We start from the raw sequence: 25,648 nt of genomic DNA, 5'->3' as shown, positions 1-25,648 counted from the left end.
ACAGACATTCCCCACTTGCTTCTCCCTATCCCATCCAATCTCTCTCTCTCTCTCTCTCTCTCTCCCCCCCCCACTCCCTCCCTCCAGGTCAAAAACCTGACCCTGAAGATCGAGCAGGAGACTCAGAAGCGCAGCCTGACGCAGAACGACCTGAAGGCCCAGAACCAGCAGCTGAACTCGCTGCGTACGTCGGAGAAGCAGCTGAAGCAGGAGACCAACCACCTGCTGGACATCAAGCGCAGCCTGGAGAAACAGACGCAGGAGCTCCGCAAGTCAGTCCTCGTTCCGTTTGTCAACCGTGTTGATTTTGACAAGTAACATTTTGATTGTAGTTTTAGTCATAGTCTCTTGAATGGTTTTCATTTAGTTCTAGTCACATTTTAGTCACCTGGAATGTTTTAGTGGACTAAATATCATAAGATTTTAGTCGACTAAATCTACAGTTGATTTAGTCGACTAAAACGTATTTTGGCGGGCCTTGATGCCGTCCGTCTTAATGGCTGATTTTACACTTGCTGAAAATAGCCGCTACAGCTGTGAGCTTGTAGATATTATAGATATATTATTTTCAGCATGCAACCAAGTGTAAAATGACTTATACTGGATCAATTCAATATAATCGCAATTATTCTATATAATCTCAATTATTCTTTTTGCATAATCGTCAATCGTTTCTATGTTGAAGAATGTTTGATGTTGAAACATTATTTTCAAAATCACACGTGTGTGTGCGTGCGTGTGCGCGTGGCTGCTCAACAGTGACATTTAGGTCACGCAGCACCGGTATTGCAACTGTTTCTACTCTAAACGGACATAAATCGGGACATACTGTACATAGACACACACGGACAGTTATTGGAGCCGTGCCCACCGCTCAAAAATAGCAGACCTACAAGCTTACAACAGGTCACTTCGTGACATGTTATAAGCGTGTAGATTATACTATTTCCGATATTTGGGAATTTGTTTCCAATTAGACAATATTAAAAACAGCCCAGTGTTTAGAAATAGAGAAGAACAAAGACTGTAGAAATGAACTAAATATTTATTTTTTCCCCCCCTCCACAGGGAACGACTAGACTCAGATGGCCAAATGAAGGAACTTCAAGAGCAGCTGGAAGCCGAGCAGTATTTTTCTGTGAGTGTTATTCGCTGCTGTGTTATTGAAACCGCTGTGGTTAAAGAAATGACTCCGTACTTCAAGGCTTATTATATGCAGACATATGTGGGTGTTTGTAGGCCTCAACCAGACAGTATTTATGCTGTCCACTCTGCATCCGTTTGATGGCGCGCCTCCTTGTTCGCGGAACTCGAGTCGAATTTAAAGTTCATATTTTTTTCCAATGCATTTTCTTTTTTCTTTTTTTCTCTCGCATCACATAATGCCTTAATGGATTGCTGAGTCCATTAAGGATGGACCACTTATATATATATATACATACACAATAAAGACATTAGTTATTAATGTAATACATGTTTAATCCAGTGGTCTTTATCTGTATGTCTCATTTAAACTTCTCGTCTCTGTCCGGTGGAAACCTCATATGTCCAAAGACGAGCTTGAAACGCTTGGGAATCTGCTACTTTTGATGCTTTTGTGTGACGCTGTAGTATGATCAATTCCGTTTCAAGCATTAAGTTACCGAACACAAGACATCGGTCTATTCATGCTAGATGTTGAAGCTACGATTTGCAGGTGCTTTGCAGACATTGTATAAAACTCAGATGATATGAACAGTTGCTGTCGACCAAAAGCCTCTTCTAACTTTTTGTATTTGTTTGGTAAATGAACACCCTACTTGATCATACTACAGCGTCACACAAAAGTAGCAGATTCACACATGCTGCATTTTGAGCTCGTATAATGTACAATTTAGGCTTTTGCTATTTTTGAATTTGAATTCTGAAAAGTCACAGTTTTGGACATGTGAGATTTCCACCCAACCGCCCTGATATATATACAGTATATATATATACTGTATATATACTGTATGTATATATATATAATATATATATATATATATATATATATATATATATATATATATATATTTATAGATATTGTATAGACTCACGTGTCATTATCTGAGATAATGGAGAAAAAAATCATAATTGAGAGTGACCGAAGGGACATGATTCATAAATTACAATCAAAGAGGGAACAAGATATAAGACATACAGTATATCAGCCATCAACCCAGACCTATCTGTTCATCCACTCTATACCAGCAGCAGCAGTACACCTTATTACATTGAGGACTATTTGAGGATGATTTTTTTTCGGTTGTCCTCTCATAGACTGCGTGTGAAAATGGGAAGATGGAGTCGCATACCGCCTGAACAGCGTATTTGTTGATGTGAGACTGTTATACAAAACAAACAGCACGAGCGTATACTGTTGTCTCCCCTCACACAAGACATCGGAGTGAAATATGGACATGAGTTTATTGATTTGAGCTGTGTTGTGAGCTTGTATATCCGCTATTTTCAGCATGGGACACATTGTACGACGAAGAATAAATCGGGCATCACTGCGCTTCATTCACTGTGGAAGAGAGATGTATTTTGTTGGCCGTTCGTGGCGATATTATGGACAAGTACCTCCTCGACGCGATAATAACCAACTACGCTATTGGAAGCAATTTTTCGTGGCACATTATGTTTAATCAAACAACAACAAGTTTCCTCAGTGTTTGTGTTAGGAGTTGGCACTGTGTATGCTGTCTGTCTGCGTGCATAATCACCATGCAGTAGCTAGATGCGCGCTCCAGTGACGGCTGAGAAAGATTAGTTAATTTATACTCTCTACCTGGCAGCAGAACAAAAGCCACCTTATTAGCGTTTGAATGAATACCTGTTCGCCCACCACCTCAGTGGCCCAAGCGCCCCCCACCCCCCGTAAAGGTGTGTGACTACGTGACAAAATGACCAGGGGGAGGGGATCTTCAGCCTTCATTTCAGTGGGTGCTTATTGGCTTATTATTTTGCCAGTGGGTGCTTAAGCTCTCAGGCACTCCCGGAGTTGACGCCGTTGGTTTGGACCCAATGTTTTAGACATTTGTGCCAAAGTAACTAACTACGTGTGTTTTGCAGACATTGTATAAGACTCAGGTGCGTGAGCTGAAGGAGGAGTGTGAGGAGAGGAACAAGCTCTACAAAGACATGCAGCAGTCACTGCAGGATCTGCAGGAGGAGAGGTGGGTTTACTGAGCTCTCAGTCTGCTTCTTTACCCCCATTAAGACTTGAGGTCGGTTAAAAAAAAAATCTTCTAAATCCTTACAGTTTTCTGTAAAAAGTGGTGTTCAAACTTTTTCATGTCAAGGAACCCAGGATGATATATGTACTTGGTGGCCGACCCTTACCTCAAACTATTTTCTTCCAGGGACCCCCAGAAGCAAACATTTTAGTTAAAAAACGTTTGCTGAGAAAGAAAAGAAAATAAAGAATATATTCAAAGATTTGCACACATTTTCACGATTTTTCAAAAATAGCAGATCTACAAGCTTGTAGCGTGGCACTCTGTGCCATGCTATGAGCTTGTTGATCTGCTATTTTTCAACAGCTCAAGTTTAAAATAATGGTTAAAAGCTAAGCAGCTAAGCAGATGCGTTCTCAGGTCTTAATGGTTTAAGAGCAAAATGTTCTGCTGGGTTTCTAGGGACTCCCTGGCCACCCAGCTGGAGATGACGGTGACCAAGGCGGACTCGGAGCAGCTCGCGCGCTCCATCGCCGAGGAGCAGTACTCGGACCTGGAGAAGGAGAAGATCATGAAGGAGCTGGAGCTCAAGGAGATGATGGCCCGCCACCGCCAGGAGCTGTCCGAGAAGGACATCACCATCAGCTCGGTGAGAGAGAGAGAGACAGAGAGAGAGACAGATAGATGGATAGATACCTTTTTATTGATCTTTCACCTCCATGTTCTCCCCAGAATAGGGATGCTTGGGGTTCAAGTGGTTAACAAAAATGGCATTTTCAGAGTTTTAACCCATTTAGGTCTGAGGCCGTTTCTAAGTTTTCTGAAAAACTTCAAAATCAAAATTCACAAAAATGTTATGCTGCAACTGTACATAGCCACAAGAACTCCACAAGGGGTTCCCGTTCTGAAGGGTAAAAACACAAAAAAGGGATCCTGTCTTGCATATTTTGATTATCGCAATAATCTAGTTAATCGCAATCACTTTGGCCACAATTATCATTACATGGAATTTTCACATCATCCCATCCCGTAATGTCACGTCTTTATTTTCAGCAGGAAAAGTGCTCTAGTCAGGGATTTTTCTTCATAACTAACATGTGCACACAGTGTGAACACAGCTTGTGGTATAATGAAAGGCCACTATGTAATATATACAAATAAAATAAAAACAGACGGAAGAAAAAGGCATTAGAAAGGTTCACGGCCTTTCTAATAAAATCTCCACAGACATTCGTGACGCAATTTGGCTCTTTTTGAGTGGCTGTTCGACATTAAATTGTGCATGCCTGTTTTGTGTCTAACAAATGCTCATGTCACAAGGTTGAATTGAATGAAACGGGTAGATTTGAGCAGCAGTTTCATGACTCCAGGCAGATGAAAAAAAACAGCTCAATCTGTGTGCTGCTGTGGTTTGTGTGGTCGGCGTGTGTGCTGTAGTCATTTCCAGCATAGATGTATTTTGGTCACAACAGGATGAAGCAAACGCACTGCTCTCACCCTTTAAAGGTTTTTTCTTTTCTTTTTAGTTTTCTGAGCTCAATTGCACCCAAAAAACGTGAACTTAAAATGTTCTGTGGTCTGGGGTTTTCTGGCCCAAACAAGTGCTCTGATTTGCCTGTGGACTGTGATGTAACAGTCCACACATCCCATATATGACATAACAATTTTCCAGTGGATGTCACTGTTGAGGGATTTTGAATGTTTTCATTGCAGCTCAAAAGCACACAGAGAAAACCCCAGACCACACAAAATCCACTAAATGTTCAAAGTTCAGGTTGTGTGGGTGTTATTGAGGTCATAAAACGAAAATTAAATGAAATTAATTATTCTTTTATGAAATCAATTCCTGTGTTCTCTAACCGACACACCAGGTTAGGAATTTCAAGTTCAAACTGATACCCAGCGAACAAACTGATACCCAACGAACAAACTGATACCCAGCGAACAAAATGAAAAATAAGCAAATAAGCAAATAATGAGACGATCATAGACAGACGTGTAAAAAAAAGCAGCTAGAAACTAAAATGTGTAAAAATGAAATGCTAAGTAGACTTAAAACAGTTACAAACCCACATGGTGAGAGTGGTCATGGATTTTAACTGCAAATGATGACACTGAAACTCAACTTTAAAATATGCTGAAGGGCACTCTAGGCACGACAGGAAAAAGAAACATCAGATTTGACGCGGTCCTTTGTTTAGCGCTCATTAACAGGATTGTCCTTGTTTTCCTGCCACAGCTAGAGGAAGCTAATCGCACCCTGACCAGTGACGTGGCCAACCTCGCCAATGAGAAGGAAGAGCTCAACAACAAACTGAAGGAGACCCTGGAAGGTAACGCCTTCTACACCATTCTACACTTCTTCTACGCCCGTCGCAATTAGCACATTTAGCGCAGTTATTTTAGATAATCACTTCTTTTTTTTTCATTCGCTAATTGTCACAATTATGGTTGTCCCAATCCGATCACGTGATCAGAAAATCGGAAATCAAGGACGATCACGTCATTTTCAAGTGTTCGGAATCAGATCGGGAGCAAAAAAACATGATCGAGACATCTCTAGTATCAATATTATATCCATGTCATGATATTAGACTGGATATTGTACTATAGTGATATTCTATAAAAATAATGATCGGGTGTCGGGACATCCCTATAGAAATGTGTAAAGAACGTGAACTGTATAAAAAGAAAATCCACTGCTGTGTTCATACTGACCGCCTGCGCTAAAACACAGAAAGATCACACACTAAACGAAGCATTTCCACTTTTAAGTATTAAATATGGCCTATTTTGACAATAGTACATCTTGGATATAAATGTCTTGAGTTTCCGTCATTGTGAGTCATGTCATTTAAGTTATTTGCCATTTCAGATCACGTGCAATTTCTGTTTACAAAGCCCTGAAAGCCAAACAGATTATTTTTTATGTCCCACTGTTCAATGGGCCTTCAAAATAAGGGTCTCTACTGAACAACCGCTAGCAGTGCCGGAAGAATTTATATGTGCTGGCTAGTCAATGTGTAAAATAATTAATATACCCTTTTGTAACTCTGACAAAAGTGACCAACTGGACCCGTAAACGTATTTGCACCAGCAAGAGTTAAATGAACACAAATGTATGTGTGTGTTTGTGCAGACGTGGAGCGGTCCCAGGACTGGGAGCAACAGATCAGCCTCATGAAGGCTACGTTTGAGAAGCAGCTGCAGTCAGAGAGGACACTGAAGACCCAGGTAGGAGTTCAACACAAGGACTTAATCCATTTAGCCCTGAGAACTGATTCACTCGTTTTCACGATTTTTCAGAAATAGCAGATCTATAAACTCATAGTGCGGAGCTCAGTGCAGCACTATGAGCTTGTAGATCTGCTATTTTTCGGAAAACAAACAACTAAAGTTTAACAATGTTTAAAGAAAGTGGTTAAAAGACATGTCTACAAAGTGTTTTTGGGGTGTTTTCGGCACCACCTGGTGGGCAAAGTAGCAGGTAGGCTGACACATGCACAGACATCCTCAATGTTCTAGATTTAAATGTAAGTGAAAGTAATATTCTTTGGTGAAATAAAAGGTTCTTTGTGGCATGCGCCTGGACCACTAGGTCTGCTCATGTCTTAGTGCCATCTCTTCCCATTTATCTCTTCCTGTTTATCCTGTATCCTGTGTTATGGCGGTCCTTGAAATTAAAAGTTTGAGAACCACCGGTATTGTAAAGGCTTGCGCATACTCCACTTGTTAGGTGATAATAACCTACTCACTGCGGTTTTGGGGAAAGACTACGACATGACGTCACTGAGCTGTGGTGATAAGCGAGTAAGTAACTCACCGCTCTCACCCCAGCACATCTCTCTGTTATTACTAACCACCGCGGTGGTTGCAAACCAGCCCGGTGGCCTTGTGGTTAGTGTGTCCGCCCTGAGACTGGGAGATCGGGGGTCCTCGTGGCTCTGCAAGGCTTACTTACCGCGGTGGTTAGGTTATCGCGTAAGAACTGGAGTATGTGTCCCGCTTTATCGTATAACAGACGTGAAGTCCACATACCAGCTCTGACGGTGTGACAAACCGGTTTCTCCCCTCCCCTCCCCCGCAGGCCGTCAACAAGCTGGCGGAGATCATGAACCGGAAGGAGGTGCGCGCCGGCGGCAGTCGGCGCGGCAACGACACGGACATGAAGCGCAAGGACAAGGAGAACCGCAAGCTGCAGCTGGAGCTGCGCTCCGAGAAGGAGAAGCTCAACAGCACCATCATCAAGTACCAGCGGGAGATGAACGACGCACAGGCGGTCAGTATCGGTGTTTGTTTTTGGCAGCAAAATTAGATTTATAGTTTTAGTTATAGTCTTTTGAACAGTTTTTATTTAGTTCTAGTCACATTTTAGTCACCCGGAATGTTTTATTGTTAGTCTAGTTTTAGTCGACTAAATGTCGTAGTAGTTGGACTCCTAAGTGTCGTACATATTCTGAAGAAAACCTGGAGACTTGACATTCAGTAATTGGTTCTTATGATCAAAATATTATATTGTACATTATATATTATAATGGTGTGTAAAACTAACTAAACTAAGACTTCTGACCCCAACCCTTTCCCGTCACGTTGTGTGTTTCGCAGCAATTGGCAGAAGAGAGCCAGATGCGTATTGAGCTGCAGATGGCCCTGGACAGTAAGGACAGTGAGATAGAGCAGCTCCGACATCTGATGCAGACCCTCAGCGTCCAGTCCATGGACTCCACCAGCATCAGCAGTGGACCCGAGTTCGATTCAGAGGACGCATACACAGTTGGTCAGTGGCGTTATGAAGGATTTGTGTTTGCGCAACTTTTATCCATTAATTAAACCCCATATGGGTTGACCGTTTTCTTGTTATCGGGGGCGGAATTTTTTCGCTGAAAATGGCAGGCGTCGTTGAGAGTTTATCGATCTGCTATTTATTTTAAGCTTCAATGAGTTCTATGATTTCTACAACTGGTTGGCTCGCTGTATGCAGAGCAGCAGCAACATAGGTTTAGAATGATGACACGTAAATATCATCATTTCCGTCATGAGGTTTTATAATACATACAATGTATATAGTGCTTTTAAAGGTACTAAAAGTCGCTTTACAGAGCAGAAAAACAATTTTATTAAAAAACTAGAAACCGAAGGTAGACGAACAGCAAGTGTGTGTGGGGGGGTGGGGGGGGGGGATTTAGGTAGGGAAAGCAAGTCTGAAAAGGTGGATTTTGAGTGTGCTTTTGAACGTTTCGAAGGTGGGGGAAGCTTTGATGTGAGTTGGGACTGAGTTCCACAGTGAAGGGGCGGCAACTGAAAAGGCCCTGTCTCCCCAAGTTCGCTTGTTGGCCTTGTGGGGATCCAGTTGGTTGGCAGTGCTTTTGGTTTGTTTTAATTCCATGATGGCACCACCACTTGTTCTAATCCATCTCCTTTCTCTTCCAGAAATGCGGCTAGAAGGGTGGCTCTCTCTTCCTGTTAGGAATAACACCAAGAAGTTTGGATGGGAGAGAAAGGTGCAGAAGTAGAACTGATTTTACATGCTTTTTGAGCTTTTGTGTAACCCAAGGATTCCCAATCGTTTCAGGCCGTGACCCCCCAAAATGATCATATTTGTTAAACTGGGGTCCACACCCAGACAACCACTTGGAATTGTTGTAGGCATTACATTTATTTTCCACAGATAAACATTGTGAAAATGGCAACAACTAAGCTCAAAATGCCGTGCACTGCGAGGCGTTGTGAGCTTGTAGAGCAGCTGTTGAACTTGTCACACTGTTTGCCCCTTTCATACGTAATATTTGGCCAATTTGGTTTAAAAAAGGTCCTAAATGTCATTACTAGATTGTACTTTGTAGAATGTGCACATACGCTGTATAGTATACACTTATACTGTATGTTGGCTTGTTTACTGTTGACTGAGAAAACAATGTTGTAATTAACCTAATCAACTGGTCTGTTTTGCCGTGGTAGTATGTGGTCGTGAGCAGCAAGAAGATCCTCTTCTATAACAACGAGCAAGACAAAGAGCAGTCCATTCCCTACATGGTGCTGGACATAGAGTAAGTGCATTCCTCTGCTGCCGTGGGCTGTAGAAAGAACATTTTCATTGCTGTCGGCTGGAAACCGTCAGCAACGAAACCCAATGTTAACTCAGTTGATGCATGTTGATGAATGTTGACCAGCGTTGTTTTCGTCGACTAAAACTAAGACGAAAAATTACTACCCTTTTTTCACGGACTAAAACAAAATAAAAACGAATATATGATGACTAAAACTATGACTAAATATATTGACAATTTCGTCAACAAATAAAAACTAGACTAGAATGTTAGGGACGGACTAGTGGACAAGAGATCCAGTTTTATGCTAAGTTGCATCCAAAGTGTATAATCTGCCATTACTCAAAACACCATACAATAAAACATCACAATAAAACAATAAAAGTAAAGATACAAAATATCTTTAAAAATATATAGACAATAGGTAAGTGTGTTCGAAAAGGAGCAGGTAGAAGCGAATGCTTATAAATTCCTACCTACCGGTATTCATAAAGTTTTTATATTGACACAAAAGTCTTATGAAAAATATATACAGTATATATGTTAAAAGAAAAGAAAACTAAAATCTAAATTTGCTGTAAAAAAACAACACTGATGTTGATGCATGTTGATGATACGCTTTACTTACTAAGGAACGTTTCCTTCTTTTCCAGCAAACTCTTCCACGTGAGGCCTGTCACTCAAGGAGATGTGTACCGCGCCGACTCCAAAGAGATTCCCAGGATATTCCAGGTTAATTCTGAACACTTCAATTTCTCTCATTAATCACGATGATGTTTGGAATCTGTTGAGTTTTGAACTAGCACATGGCACAATGCACCTTTGCCTTTTATGCACCAGCTAAAACATTGAAAGTATAATACGGTAATGGGCCTATGTGCACCAGAACTGCAGAATAATGCATACCGGTAACCTAACAATCTTGATAACTATTGAGGGAAGGATTTTCACCAACTCAGCTACTGAGTCTGGGTCACGGAAGGGTCCATTTGGGTTTCATTTTACACTCTCGAGAGTTAAATTATTGTTAAACATCTGGCATTACTTAATTTACAAGAATTCTACACATTTTGATCAACATTTACCTGTTGTCTCTCCTATGGTGCCAACATCAATATAGCATGGAATTGTGGAAAAACTTTATCCAACCATATCAAAATACCCCTTGGTTTTGGGTTAAATACCGATAATTAATAATGGGCCTCGATGTGAAAAGGGTTGAAAGCCACCGTTTAAAAAAAATGTCCCCATTCCAATTCCAACTAGATTCTTTATGCCAACGAGGGCGAGAGTAAGAAGGAGGCCGAGCCGCCCGAGCCGATGCCCATCGGGGAGAAGTCCAACTACATCTACCACAAGGGCCACGAGTTCATCCCCACCCTCTACCACTTCCCCGCCAACTGCGAGGCCTGCACCAAGCCACTGTGGAACATGTTCAAGCCTCCGCCCGCCCTGGAGTGCCGACGCTGCCACATCAAGTGCCACAAAGACCATATGGACAAGAAGGAGGAGATCATCGCGCCCTGTCGAGGTACGTCCGTCTCGGTGATTCTGGCTTGCCACCGGCTTGCCACTTTCGCCGGCCGGGCCAGGGCAAAAGTGGCAGGCCGGTGGCAATCCATTCTACAAAGATATTCGATAATTAATCCAATTTAATGAATTGCATTTTTATAGCGCTTTTCCAAGTGCTCAAAGCGCTTTACAATGGTTCATTCATTCATACATTCTACAAAGATATTCGATAATTAATCCAATTTAGCCCAATGAGGCCGTTTCTACGAATGCCTTCTAAACCAGTAGTTCTCAAATGTTTTTGTTTCAAGGACCCCCAAATTGATATTTGGCCATGGACCCTCATCTGGAAAATGTTCTGTGCCAGGGGGGAGGGACCCCCAGAGAAGATTTGTGTTAAAGAAGTCTAAATTATTCAACATTTCAACAAAAAACAAAAATAGCAAAACAAGCTCACAGCACGTCACCTCGTGCCACGCTGTGAGCTTGTATATCTCCTTGTATCTTGAAGCAATATGATTATATAATTTTTTTAAATAATAATACAAATAAACAAAAACATTAAGAAGCTTTCTTAAAAAAAAAGAAATCTGTACCAACATACAAAAATTTCTATTATAAATTAAAACATGGATTTTTGTGAACCGATTCATAACCCTCCGTGTTCGCCGCATGCCGATTAACCTAACGTGAATGGATTTAATTTCCCCACGCCGTGCAGTGTACTATGACGTGTCGACGGCCAAGAACCTGCTGCTGCTGGCTATCTCGCAGGAGGAGCAGCAGAAGTGGGTGAGTCGGCTGGTCAAGAAGATCCCCAAGAAGCCGCCGGCGTCGGAGAACTTCGCCCGCTCCTCGCCGCGCGCCTCCATGAAGGTCCAGCCCAGCCAGTCCATGAGGAGACCAAGTCGACAGCTGCCCCCCAGCAAGAGCAGGTACGGGTATGCTACAGCGCCCTGAGCAGTTAGGGGGGGGGATATCGTCAGTGGTGGAAAGTGACTTAGCACTATGTATTTGCTTAAAGTACTGTACAATTTAAGGTATTTGTACTTTACTGTACTTTTCCTTCTGCTCCACAAGAGCCACATTTTTTACTTTTACTCCACTACAATTATTTGAATTTTTTAGTTACTAGTTACTTTGGAGATTTTCATTTTGAATAGGAAACATGCATTAACCACTTCAGCCCTATTATATACAGTATACACTTTGGCCATTTGAAAATGGCAGATCTACAAGCTCACAATGCGTCACCATTTTCAAAAGATTTTTACACATTTGAAAACTTGAAATGGAACATTATGCATAATGAGTACTTTAAACTTTTTGTACTTTAAGTACATTTTTATGTCAATACTTTTGTACTTTTACTCAACATTTTGAATTCTGGACTTTTACTTGTAACGGAGTAGTTCTACCCTGAAGTACTTTTACTTAAGTTACACAATTGAGTACCTTTTCCACAGTTTCGGGCAGAAACAGCCTACCTATTTAACTGTTTTCTTTTTTTGTTTGTTTTTATAAATGAATCGCATACGGTAACCATCACGCCATCAAGATGCTACTCGACTCGTTCAAAGCAAACTTTTAGTTTCAGTTCCTAGATTCAAAGACTAAAACTAAGCTAAAAATGTTTCCCACTATGTACACATTACGGTAAAATAAAATGCGCGCGATGCGTGCCATCATTAATATAGCGTTTATATAATAAAAATATAAATATTTTTGTTAAACGCATCAATTCAGGTTAGGTTCAGATGAAAGCGTTTCATTGTCACTCTGCTTGGCCATCTAAGATAATCTCCCTTTCCAGATTACTGGACTTTGGTCTTCAGGACTGGCACTGGGCACTGGATGATATCGATGACGATTGTTCCTCTATTCATTTCTGACCAGCCGACTGGGTAAAACTGTGTGCGGTGTGTGCGGTGCAGTGCAGTGAATTTCATATTTGAACTGCAAGCTCTGGACATGTTGAGGGTTTTGATCACAACACAGGAATACCAAGTGCACTGATTTTTAAGGGGCGATAGACCCTTAAAAGCGTTTGTCCCGTGTGAAAATTACCTGTGTTGTAACGGACGCTCGACTTTTATTTCACCCGCAGAAGACATTTTGTGGCCACGATCATCAGTTATTTGGTTGTGGGCCATAATTGAATAAAGCTTTTGACCAGGGGCGCGATGAAGATAATTCTATTTACAGTCATCAGTTATTTAGTATTTTGAATGCTTCAGCTGATGTTGCACTACTGGTTTGGAAAACACAGGACATTACTGTACTATTTATTGTATTATTAACTTGTAGCTGCACTTATTTTTTATTCCTAGATCAGTGGTTCTCAAACACATAATGCTGAGTGTACAAATGTGTCTCCATTTGGAACCCCCTCAAGGAACCCTGAGGTCCCTGGACCACACTTTGAGAACCACTGTCTTAGCTTATATATTTTTTAATTACACACTGGTATCTGATCGGTACTCGGTATCGACTGATACGCAAGTTATGGGTATCAGAATCGGAAAGGAAAACGACGTATCGGTACCACTCTATTTCTAAGTAAAGTACAACCATTGTGACCTTTCCCCCTGACCTCTGACCTCAGTCCCCGCAGGTCAAGCGGTACCAAGACGAGGCGAGAGGAGCCCAACAATGGATACTGGCACAAATCGTGACAGTTGTCACCGTTTGTGTGCTTTATACTTTTGCACCAGGCGTTTTCTCGATTCACGACTGAATTCATGAATGTATGTAGTGCTTTAGTGGCTCTTTTAATGGCTCTTTTTCCCCCCAATAACCTGATGAACACAATCCTGATTGGGTGGTTTGTGAAGGTGCTGCGGGTGTAATGAGGAGTCTGTAATGCTACAGGTGGTGGCTAGTGGCTACATGTGGCGTGTTGCCCCAATGTTTCCCCAAACACTGGCCCATTTCTATCGGTCACGGAAATATAATTACATTAAAAGAAGAAATATATATATATATAAACAAAAATTAAAAACAATGTCAAATGAATTCAGAAAATCAAAGAAATGCCATGAATAAAAAAAATTACAAATAGAAAACTTGGGTAAAACATTTGGGAACCACTCTCCTAATGCATGCATGCGCTGGTTGATTATTATTATTTATTTAAGAAAAGTTATTATTCTATTATTCTCACAGTGCCCATATACTCTGCACCCCCCACCGCATTATATTAATGGGTGTTTAGAAGGGAAGCTCATGTGAGGATCATTGTCTTTATTTGCATCCAGACCAGAAAGATCGTAATAGAATAATACATTTATTTGTGTGTGCATTTCATGCCTGATGCATTGATTTTAAGATTTTTTTTTAAACTAAAATATTTGTTTCTGTGCAATGAAATGAAGACAATTCCAACAACTTCTCAACAACTAGTAATTGCCAATGATGTGAACAAATCTTATCAAATTACTTCTGAACAATAATGTCAATCGGTTAGAGCAGTGGCTGGCCCTGGATCAGTGGCTCTCAAAAGTGGGATCCGGGGACTCAGGGTTCCTTGACCCTGAGATACAGTCTGTAACACTGACAGTATACAAATGTAAGCAAATGGCATATGTGTTGTATACTGTCCGAGTTAAGGGCAGGGGGGAGATTTAAAGATTTGAGAAACGTTAGATTGTCATTTTCATTTGTGATTGGCGGAAACTAACCTTTGTCTGTATATGGTTCCCCCCCTACAGTTAACCTTGCTTTGGGTGTGGCTCAACGTCAGGGTGGTGGGGAGGTGTTTCCTCCTCAACGTCAGGGTGGTGGGGAGGTGTTTCCTCCTCAGTCAGAGATGGACCATTCAATGCTCCACTTGCACATCATCAGCGCACCAACACTTCACTCCTCCTCCTCTTCCTCCTAAAAAAAAGAAAAGAAACGGTTCTGTGATGAAGGCTCCCCTCCCCCCCACCACACCACACCAACCCCAACCTACTGCTTAACTACTGGACTGGTGGAGTTAAAAGACTGTTGGCTTCGTAAGCCCAGCTGGCGAGGTCCTCTCTGGGGTCCTTAACCCGAGAAATGTTGTCGGCGTGGGGAGCGACGGCTGGGCAAGCTTGTTCGTAACACGAGAGCACTGTTGCTGAAAAGGCCGTCTGTAACCTGACATGGTGATGCACTTACCTCAACTTCTCCACCAAGACACTGCTCAGAGAAGGAACCAAAAGACATAACGTCGTAGGCTACTGCTTAACCTACCACCTACGGGACTCCTTGTGGCCAAAAAGAAAAGACTTTTAAAACTTTTACATGATTGTAACCAATCTGAAGGGTCTCATATGACAGGCTATACTTACGGAATACTAGCAAGTACTCCCAACTTGGGTGGGTACAGCTGAAGGTCAAGTGTAGCCCCTAATAACCTGCAATGTTTCACTTCCAAGCTGTTGCCTTTTTATGCCATGCTGATCATAGATTATACTTGCCTCACATAACACTACCTTTTTTTGTGAGCACGCACATTGTTGAGCCACAGGAACTTGAATAAGGTACTAAAAAAGCTAAGCGAGCTGCGACTTCCAGAAACAAAATCTGCTAGGTCTCCTGAACATCTTTTAAATGCATTCCTTGAGTGCCTCTAATTCTTGATTTCTCTGACTCAACCTTGCACTGCCTCGTTGATTCGAAGTACGATGTAATATTACAGTAGCCCGCTGCAGAAGGCTTACCCGACAATTCTTTAATTTGATAATAGAAGCCAGGGCCAGATGTATAACGCCCGGACAACCCTGTAACCTTTACCAAAATTGAAAGATCATTTTATGAGGGAAATGTTTACTGAATGCAAGGGGCACACCATTTTGTTTTTGCTCCTTCTGATCCAAGCCTGGCTCCTTCGTTGTTTGAATGTACATCTGGAGTTTTTTTTTACCAGAGATGACACACTAGCATTGTATGAAGTGAAATTGTTTTTCTTTGATCCAAATCTACTTGACTGGGGGCTCCGTAAGTTAACTTGCATGTGCTGTTTGCCCACCCCCACCCCGCCCGCCCCCATTTGGGGCTCACAGACTTAAGTGCTGCCCACTACTATTCCTGGGGGATATGGTGGAACTTGTCAAATTTGTATGGGTTAAAAAAAAGAAGACAAAATGGGGCAAGAAGACTTATGCAATCATGGCCCATAAAAGTGAAGTATTGAACAGCACCATGCGATGGAGGCTTTTGATAGAATGTGTTTGTCGTTATATTTTTGTATTAAAACCGAACTCCTAGTTTGGGCACGTTGTGGTGTGTGTGTGTGTGTGTGTGTGTGTGTGTTTGTGGCTCACATAGCAGGTGGAGAGGAACACTTTGTGTGCCGAGTGTGCCCTCTCCATTAACCAAGAAGCATGTTTTATACATATATAAATATACACAGTATATATTTTACATGACATACAGTGCACATTGTATTATTTATACTGCCTTGTCCACTTTGTATTTAAGGGCGCTACATCCAAGATTGCATGTTTGCTACCAAACAGCTCTATGATAACTTTCTTCAATAAAGACATGGATGTGCCTTTTGGTTTGCATTGCTTTGTGTGTTTAACCACGTCAACCCAAAATTGTTTTCAGGAAATGGAAAACGGAGCCTGTGTTCCAATGGATACAGAGTATATTATAATGTATAGTCACAAGCTTTTAAGACTTTTCATTGGTTCAATTGATCTATAAACCCAGACAAAAAATAGCTGATCTACAAGCTCTTTTTTTTTTGTGCGACACTTGTATTGCCAAGTAGGGATACAAGACTTCTGCCAGACCGCAACAATATACTTTTTGTTTCTCCTTTTACACCAAATCTGTTTGCAGAAAAAGCTTGTCGATCTGCCATTTCTGCTGAATGTTTGGTGCTTATTTGTTTAATTGTAAATAGTAAATACATAATCTATTTTAAATGTCTTGGAATCTCTTGTGCCACAGAAAATTAAACCCCTCCCTGTAGTCTTAGAACTGGACTTAAGTTACAACTGTACTTTCACTACTTTTTTCCCCGTCTAAACCAATCTCTTCACCAAAAATAGCCAATCTACAAGCTCACAATGTGTCGCAGCGCGGAAATTGCGGAAAAAACACTCAACAAATTTTCCGCAACACTCCGCAATTTGCTAATGTTTCTCATCCTCCGCAACACTCAATTTTTCCGGTAAATACAACACATTGAGCAGGGCACTGCAGGGAGTTGAACCCCGTTCCGGTAAACCAGAAGTACGACACCAGTGCCTTAGCTTTTGTGTATTCAACTTATTGGGTAACATGTGAGCTTTATCCTCTAATTCATGGGCCTGGATTTTTTTTTCCAAAATTTCAAAAAACATGGGCTATAACCCATCGTTTTTTTCATTTTTTCATTTTTTTCAAATCCTCAAAAATGATGAAAAACGGCGTGCCATAGTATGCCGTACGATATGGGCTATAGCCCACGGTCCAAAATGATGAGAAACGAGGCTAACTTTTTTTTTCAAAATTTCAAAAAACATGGGCTATAACCCATCGTTTTTTTCATTTTTTTTTCATAAGGAAATGGAAATTGCGGAAATTGCGGCAATGGAAATTACGGAAATTGCGGACATTGCGGAAATGGAAATTACGGAAATTGCTGGAAATGGAAATTGCGGAAATGGAAATTACGGAATTGCGGAAATTCCGGAAATGGAAATTGCGGCAATGGAAATTACAGAAATTGCGGAAATGGAAATTACGGAAATAGCGGAAATGGAAATTCCGGAATTGCGGAAATTCCGGAAATGGAAATTGCGGAAATGGAAATTGCGGAAATTGCGGAGATTTTCCGCAACACTCCGCAATTTGCTAATGTTTCTCATCCTCCGCAACACTCAATTTTTCCGGTAAATACAACACATTGAGCAGGGCACTGCAGGGAGTTGAACCCCGTTCCGGTAAACCAGAAGTACGACACCAGTGCCTTAGCTTTTGTGTATTCAACTAATTGGTCTGTGTCTGTGTACATCTGCTATTTTTGGCTAATGTTCCCCCCAGAATATGGTTGGGGTGCAAGTGGTGAGGAGTGACAATTTCATAATTTGCATGTGACCTGTGTACTGGTACATGCAGTGTGACACCAGGAATAGAGTAAAGACTTGAACATTTTGGTTTATTTAAAATGGTCCAGAAAATGACATTTATAAATACAGTACTTGTCCTGAGGAGGTGCAGTATATGGAGTCAATCTTAGCATCTTAGTAAATTAATACTATATCTGCAACGTGGCGCTCCATAATGTCACATTTATCGACGTTTACTACACATCACATGTAGTTCCTTGTAATGCTGTAACAAGAGCGTATTATCATACGTTTATAAGTGTATAATACTGAGGTAAACAATGTTAAGTCATTTGTAAGTATTACAAAACATTAACCGTACAAATATCAGTGTCTGCCGTGGCCAAATGAGTCCAGTAAAAAAAGTGGCTCCGAGTCCAGACCTTCTTACATTGGACAAAAATTTGGACCACATCCCCGTACACATCTTTCTCTCGTCTGACGAATAGCAAAAATAGCCCATAGATCTACAAGGTCACAACCAATTGCACTGCGATGATTTGTGAGCTTGTAAATCAGCCATTTCTGGTATTCCTGCTTTTGTTTGGTATATTTCTTTATTTTTTTTACGATGACATTCCCAAAATAGGGAGTATAAGGTACTTTGGTACAGCACATGAAAGCAAGTTATAACTTCATGCAACATGTTTAAAAATGTGAAGTACCTCCAAAGCAGTCGTTCCCAAACTTTTTAGCCCGTGACCCAAAACAAGTTTCCCGGGATCCAAACTGCTCTGCTATTTTCAGAAGTAATTTCTTCGATTTAAAATTTTATTCGTTCATAAAGTTACTGGAAAAAAATACAAATTTTATTTAGTTTTTTCTTTTTTCATGAAAAGTTTATATTTTTTCATTTTTGGGAATGTTTTTTGAAAATGTTTTGAAATAATAATTAGAAAACAAATGTAGGAAACAAAAAAAGTATTGGGGACACCCCACCCACTGTAAAAAAAACCCAACAACAAACAAAATAACCAGATGACAGTTCACAGTTGATTTGAGCCTGGTCTGAATCCTCTTCCTCTGACTCCTCCGCTGAGCTCAGTCTTCTTTCTTGGGACTGCTGCTCCTACGGTAGTGGAGCACGGTAAGCAGCACCCACAGGTTCAACAGAGTCATGGCTATAAACCGCACCAACACTGGGGCAAAAAGAGAGCATTAAATGTGGTTTAGTGAACTAAAAAACGCAGCAGATACAGAGAGAGACCCCGTGAGGCAAACCATCACACATCCGTCTCCCAACCGTCCATCCTGGTAAAGTACATTACGTTTAGCAGGGCTTTTGCAATTTTCTGTACCTTCAAATGACATTATCAAAAATGAAAAATAATGAATCCCTTATCTCCGTTTTAGAAACTAACACAGTAAATATGAATTCAATTCTTGCACAGAAAAAAAAAACATACCCTGCATGTCTCCAGTTGTCATGATGGTGGTGTAAATGCGTGCTGAAACAAACAGAAATCTTACATTTAATAACAACAAATTACAAGTTTACAGGAGATTTCAGCCTGTGAACATAATGATGTGTGACTTCATGTACTGTATGTATGAAGGTGTGGAGGGTTGAGAGATATCCCAGTGTGGGATTCAAGTGAGGATTGATTGAACCTGTTCTGACACTATTTCACCTGGGTTTACGGCCTCTGCAAGAGACTGTCATAAAAATGTTTACATTGCCATCATAAAAGGAAAACATTTCTGTTGTTCAACTTCATTACTCTCCATCTGTTGTCATGGAAGTCATGGATATTATTATAATGATAAAAGATGAGACTTATTTCATCCCATGGGGGAAATTCAGTTTTCAGCTTCACCCAGCTGAGTGCTTCTCAAGTGGTAGGGAGTGTCTTGCTCAGGGACACCTCGATACAATACAATGCCTGGTCGGGAATCAAACATGGGAGCTTCTGCTTCCCAATTAAGCAGGCTCTCTCCACCCATTTAACTAGGACCCCACTAAAGTAAGGCCCTAAACCTAGAATTCTGGTTATTGTAGTATTGAAATTAATGAAAGTTCCTGCAGCAAGATTTAACGATACACAAAAGATGGACAAATTACAGCTGGTATCTTTTTGTAGAACCCATCATTTGCTGGCATGGTTCATTTGTCATATGCAGTATAATGTCTAGACACTGGGTGGCGGCCATTCAATAGACATACACAGGTGCATTCATTAGTGTGGGCACAGAGAGAAGGGGAGCACACTGTTCTTTACCAGACAAACAGACGGAGTGAAGAAATTGAAAAGACAAGAAAAACTGGGCAACAATAAACCAAGAGAGAGACTGCCAAGCGTTTGTTTCATAAAAGTCCACCGTAGACATGTTATGAGCTACTTTCTGTTAAGAAATTCTGTGCAGGCGATTCTTTTTCTAAGTGTTTGAGTTTGGAAGCACTCATTTTTATTAACGGGTCGAGCTGTTGCCTCCTGCATTATGTGCAAATTCGAAACAGGTGGTACGCAGGGCCGTTCAGTGACTTCGACGAGTGCTTCCAAACAGAAAAAAAGAAGAAAAAGAAACAAACACTTGGCAGATTGAAAGAGGATAATTCAAGCTTTCCCTACAGCTGTAATGTTGGTGAGTTTAATGTCGTTTAATACAAGCAGATAGCAAAAGCAATTTGGATGAATGGGGAGTCAATGGAGGGTATTGCAACTCTAGATTCATTATGAAAAAATCTAGAGTTGCAAATTGTGGCTATGGTTTTCAACCCTTTTCATATCAAGGCCCATTATTTATTCAGCCACGGACCACTGTGGCTCAAATGCTCATTCAATTATCATTTGATGAGAAAACAAAAGAAAGAAAACAAAAGACAGAAAAGACAAAGAAAAATATATTGTGTTATTGTTGGATAGGATATTGTTCACAATTCCATGCTGTATTGATGTTGATACCATAGATAACAGGCATTGATCAAAATAAAAATTCTTCTACATTCTCTAATTGCGTAAATCAAGCAATGCAGATGTTTAACAATAGTTTAACTTGCGAGGGCGTAACATAATTTGGTTTGGTTAAGATCTAAAAGGGTCCATTTGGTTACCAGTACCAACTCTTCCATCATTTAGCTTGGGACCACCTGGAACCCCCTCAAGGACCACTGGTGGACCCTGGACCACTGGTTGAAGAACACCGCTCTAGAGGCATTTTTGTGGAAACCTTTTGTTTGAGTTGCACTGATTTAATTTGGGACGTCGGTGCCAACGTCTCAAATTACAGAAAAGTTAAACTAGGCGCCCGAAAGGGGCTAGGGGAGGACAAGGTGCTGGCGAAAACGCACAGTACTTACTTATGCACGTGAAGGTAGCCAGGCCCCAGGACAGGGCACTAACCTGGCCCGAGTCCTTGGACTTCCACAGGCACTGCAGCTGGGCAAACTTACTGGACGCGCTGATGAACGTGCACAGACTCTTTAGAGGACAGGAGAGACGAGAGGAGATTAGATCAGCGAAGAGATGGCACTAGATGGCAGATTTGTCCTGCATGTCCCCCATTTGTCACGGGTGGGCGTGTGGAGGGGGGGCGTGCATGTGTGCCGAATCAAAGAATCGACAGATTTAAATGACAAGATGTTGCGGTTGAATTGATTCTGTTCTGAGTAATGGACGATTGGACGTGCGTGCATATCTGTGTGTGTGTGTGTGTGTGTGTGTGTGTGTGTGATGGACACACACACACACACACACACACACACACGGCTGTTCCAATTCATGTAACCTTGGGCAGTGTTCGCATCATGCTACGTGAGCACACTGCAGGAAATTGTGGAATGGCAGTTTAATGAGACGCTTTGTCACATGGCATGTTTTCACACCATTGGGAAAATGAAGAGCAATGAAACATCTGCCAGCACTGAACTCCCTGAATTGTCTTACTTTTGTTCTCGCCGGAAGATGAATCTCCGGACTGATCTTGCAGTGAAATCGGACACAGTAAAAGTTGCTCTCAAGGGGCTGCTCGCATTCATTCATGCTTGGAGCTCCTCCCCACTGTTGTTGAGCAGAAAACTCTTACCTCCATATTTCATCGTTTTGTGTTATTTTGTAAAGTAATACCCCACCCCCGAGTAGCGAAAATAGGGTCGCAACGAGCCTTTAGATCTGCTATTTTAAGTGAAAGTGTTTAAGTGTGCCTTATATAAGAGCTTGTGACTAAACAATAACTACACTGGATCCATTGGGAATACAGGTTATTGGTTTCTCCCATTTCTGGAAAAGTAACGGTATTGGACATACAGAGCTGCACCCAACAGCAGAGAAAGATGACCATAATAATGACAGTCCTGTTGGAAGACATCCAAAAATGAAATTTAGATCCACCTTCTGCTCATTAACCAATAAATGCCGTTGCCATTTAAAATGTACGAATGTCATTGGCAGGTCGTTTTGCTGGGGTGATGAGGTCTGGATAACTTGCAGCTCAAGTCACAGTGCCTCATTAGCCTTCAGATTAATTGTCTCTTTTTTATATGACATTCTTTGACTCAAATTGGTGCTTAAATTCAGCTCTCACTAGAGCCCGACTGACACGAAATGTTTGGGCCCGATAGATGACGATCCTGTTTGCAGGGAGTTCTCCTCTTAACAATGTACCAATGAAATTGGAATTTTGGGGGCCACGCAGTAAAAGTACATTTATCCACAAAACTAACATAATTTGTATTGTTGAGCTATTTCAAAATATTAGTGCAACTTTCGTTTTTTTACGCCTCTATCACACGTAACTATGTGTATTTCTTTTTTTCAAAAAATCTATCGATCTATGAGCTCACAACTCAACACGATGTGGGCGTTGTGAATTTGGTTGCAAGTTGAGTGGTTAAACTATATATACACCGGTGTGTGTGTGTGTGTGTATATATAAACCAATATTATGGCTCAGGATCTAGCTCTTACCATGGCCAGGTCTATGATCCACTTCTGCACAGTGAGCAGTTGCCAGCCCCCAACGAACCTGGACATATCCTGTTAAGAGATGCCACTACATGCTATGACAAGAGCAATTAACTAACAATACACATAGCCCTAAAGCAGGGGTCTGCAACCTTTTTGAAACAAAGTGCCATGTCTCTATTTTCTAGATAGTCAGCGACTCAGCGTGCCATTATTGTCAAACGTTAATTTTAATGACGCCACATAACATATTCCAACATATTTTGATCATCCACGAATGTACGGTGATCTGTTTCCCTTCTTTTTAAATATTTTCTCTTGCGTTGTTATAATGATCATTAGACTAACCCAACTATCTCCCAGACTCCCTCCCCAGTCAGAGTTTTAATGAAGTTAATGTAGAATTATGTGCAGGATGTAATTTACATACAAATGTGAGGGATTTATTTGACTACATTTTTTTTTAATAGTTTACTAAAACTCCTCTCAGACTTGTGCCAGTGTGCCAGCTATCACCCTCCTTGGTGCCAAAGGTTGCCTACCCCTGCCCTAAAGATTAACCCTACATCATTGATTTCCATACAAATGAAAATCTACACATTTGAAATTTGCATTGCGAAATTAATGCCATGGAAAGAACTAAAGGGAGGAAGGATACACCAATGCGTAGATGAGGCTCTGCCGCAGGCTGCCGTTGTAGTGGAGAATCAATAACAGAAGAATGACATCTGGGAGAACAGAGACAAAACACAACGCGTTGTGAACTAGAACAGGTGCACATGGCGTAGAATGTAGAATAGATCTCCTCCAGGATGCATGCCCGAATAAGGGTTTGCAAACTTTTCAAGCCACGACCCCCCCACCCAATAGAATACCAATATTACTGGTTATCCCCCCCCCCCCCCCCCAAACCAATATTACTGGTTATTCTAAACATGCTAAATGTACCTACATGAAGTGGTGATGTTTTGTACATACGACTGCTGGGGTTTAAGTGGTTTTAATAGTGGTTAAAATAGTTGTTCTTGTCCGATTTGAAAGAAATATTAAAGAATTGAGGTCCTTGGCCTGCTCTCGTTGTGCACAAGAAATGTGCTACAGTAAGATTAGCTGCGGAGAGTCTAATTAACTGCCAATCAAAACAAAAGAAAAAGCCTGAGATTTCAAAACAATGCAAACTCACCTTGAGCAATGAGGATGGGATACTCCAGGTATGTTGGAGGTGGGTAGTCATAGTACATCTGGTATGTAACGAAAACTATGAAGCTGAAATATAGACAGAGAGATGTTATCAGAGGAGAAAAGGTTTGTGTACTAGTGATGACTTATTTATTTTTCCCCCAAACCATTTTTCACTTAAACCATTTTTAAGCCAATTGCTTAAGCTTTTGCCTAATCATTTTGCTGTGCAATAGTCGTTGTGTATTGGCTCATTTGGCTGCATACAGCGTCAGTAACTGCAGTTGCTCTTAGTCTCTTCCCCCCATAATAATAATGTCCCCGCACTCGTTATGTCCTGACGGCACCACTGCTTGATACAGACTTGCATGGCCTTACATACCACATTACTTTAGTCTTTCGTAATCCAGTGCGCTCCAAGCATAATAAGAGGGCATCAGCCTTAGACATTTCTCATGGACAGCTCAGCCTCAGAGACAGAGACAATAGACTGCTGTGTGGACTTCCGAGACCTAGACTGACCTGCTCAATTTCTTTCAGTTCATGCAAGGACCCCCAAATTGATATGTATTTGGCTGCCAGACCCCCATCTGAAAATGTTGTGTTTTTTTAAATTTTTATCAAAAAATACCAGTTGGTCTACTGTGGTTTCTATCATAGAATTAAGATTTATATGCCCATTTAGAAAAAACATGGGGCTATAATTGGCCTGCAGTGTTTTTTTTTATGCAAAATTAATGTTTTGATAAGACAATGAATGGACTTCGAATGCTTGGATTTTGCGAGATTTTCCAGAACAGTTCATTCTTCGGCTTGTGTAGAATATTTTGATAATTTCCATTCATTATAAAAAAAAACTGTCATGTAACAGTTACCTAACTCCGTTTCAGTTAGGTAAAACTATGGTTTGTGGTTTCCCTGAAAAAACATGAAGCCCGCAGTTGCTTCCTGTCTGTATCTGCAAGGGTATTGTTACAGTAGACGTCTAGACGACAATGTTACTAGTGTTACACGAAAAATAAGCCCAGAAGTCTGTCATAGTGATCTTTTGTATTAAGCATCACACACACCAAATGTCGGTCATCTAGTATTCTACTAATATCCTATGGAACAAAATGACAGCAGGAGTCATTTTGTTGACCGTAAGTAAACTGAATATAGATGTCATAAATAGATGTCACCAACATCTCAGAGTGGGGTCCACAGCACTGGTGAAGAGAGGCTTCTATGCACCCAAAATGCACACGTACCCCGTCAGCTCCAGCAGCAAACTGTTGAGGCTGACTCCAGCGGTGGACTTGGTCCGCATCAGCAAGAAGATCTGCGGGAACTTCAGCACCATGCACACGAACAGCGTGCTGAAGTTAGCGACGTGCAGCAGCAAGTCTGAGTCCATATCTGTAATGTAAGGCTGTGTATTCGTGCGTGGAAGGCTGGATGGATTATGGGTTCGATCAAGAGACAACTTTACGGTCAAAGTTGTGTAAAGTTGCCAGCTGTCAGTTTGCCAGGCAGGCACCGATGCTCAATGTATTTGAGCCCCAGCCAATGTATTTGTCTCATGACTTCCGCACACATCCTCTCTACTCTGATTGGCTCTCTCTCCCTCTCTGTGCTCTTGTGCCACCTGTTGTTAGAATAAAGTACTTTGCAAGTTTTGCAAATTCCTATGTCCAGTCAGTAGTCACAGTGGTTCTCACATTTACATGTCCACGCATTCAAGCACGTGGACCCTCCCAAAT

At 41.3% G+C, this 25,648-nt stretch overlaps 2 protein-coding genes across 4 annotated transcripts in view; one reads left to right on the top strand and one right to left on the bottom strand.

The window, feature by feature from the left end:
* rock2a (rho-associated, coiled-coil containing protein kinase 2a) overlaps positions 1 to 16,280 on the top strand; it is a 61,605-nt gene extending 45,325 nt beyond the window's left edge. Inside the window, exons 19-32 of one of the 3 annotated variants that reach the window (XM_080784137.1) lie at positions 88 to 272; positions 1,069 to 1,138; positions 3,094 to 3,197; positions 3,660 to 3,846; positions 5,437 to 5,530; positions 6,337 to 6,431; positions 7,285 to 7,476; positions 7,803 to 7,974; positions 8,628 to 8,698; positions 9,156 to 9,244; positions 9,898 to 9,976; positions 10,511 to 10,775; positions 11,478 to 11,691; positions 13,362 to 16,280. In XM_080784137.1, coding sequence (XP_080640263.1) covers positions 88 to 272; positions 1,069 to 1,138; positions 3,094 to 3,197; positions 3,660 to 3,846; positions 5,437 to 5,530; positions 6,337 to 6,431; positions 7,285 to 7,476; positions 7,803 to 7,974; positions 8,628 to 8,698; positions 9,156 to 9,244; positions 9,898 to 9,976; positions 10,511 to 10,775; positions 11,478 to 11,691; positions 13,362 to 13,431 — 1,887 coding nt within the window. In that variant the 3' untranslated portion in view covers positions 13,432 to 16,280. The other 2 variants (XM_080784138.1, XM_080784136.1) reach the window with 2 other exon arrangements.
* Positions 16,281 to 18,420: 2,140 nt separating this feature from the next.
* On the bottom strand, positions 18,421 to 25,444 carry slc66a3 (solute carrier family 66 member 3). The gene is made up of 7 exons (XM_080784595.1): positions 25,157 to 25,444; positions 23,911 to 23,993; positions 23,386 to 23,455; positions 22,731 to 22,788; positions 21,125 to 21,245; positions 19,233 to 19,274; positions 18,421 to 18,965 (listed from the first exon to the last, which is right to left on the bottom strand). Exons 1-7 carry the CDS (start codon positions 25,300 to 25,302, stop codon positions 18,868 to 18,870), a joined length of 618 nt encoding a protein of 205 aa, XP_080640721.1. The 5' UTR covers positions 25,303 to 25,444; the 3' UTR covers positions 18,421 to 18,867.
* Between the last annotated feature and the right edge of the window lie 204 nt (positions 25,445 to 25,648).

Source organism: Protomyctophum bolini, assembly GCF_963924005.1.
Source record: "Protomyctophum bolini genome assembly, chromosome: 15".
Classification (NCBI taxonomy): Eukaryota; Metazoa; Chordata; class Actinopteri; order Myctophiformes; family Myctophidae; genus Protomyctophum; species Protomyctophum bolini.
The sequence above is the reverse complement of the archived record's forward strand: the minus strand, read 5'-3'. Positions and strand labels throughout refer to the sequence as shown.

Coding starts and splice junctions, on each gene's coding strand:
- slc66a3 (XM_080784595.1), bottom strand. CDS start 25,302: ATGGACTCAGACTTGCTGCTGCACGTCGCTAACTTCAGCACGCTGTTC. Junction 21,246..22,730: donor GGATCATAGACCTGGCCATG/GTAAGAGCTAGA, acceptor TGTCCTCTAAAG/AGTCTGTGCACGTTCATCAG. Junction 19,275..21,124: donor GGCTACCTTCACGTGCATAA/GTAAGTACTGTG, acceptor TGTTTGTTTCAG/CACGCATTTACACCACCATC.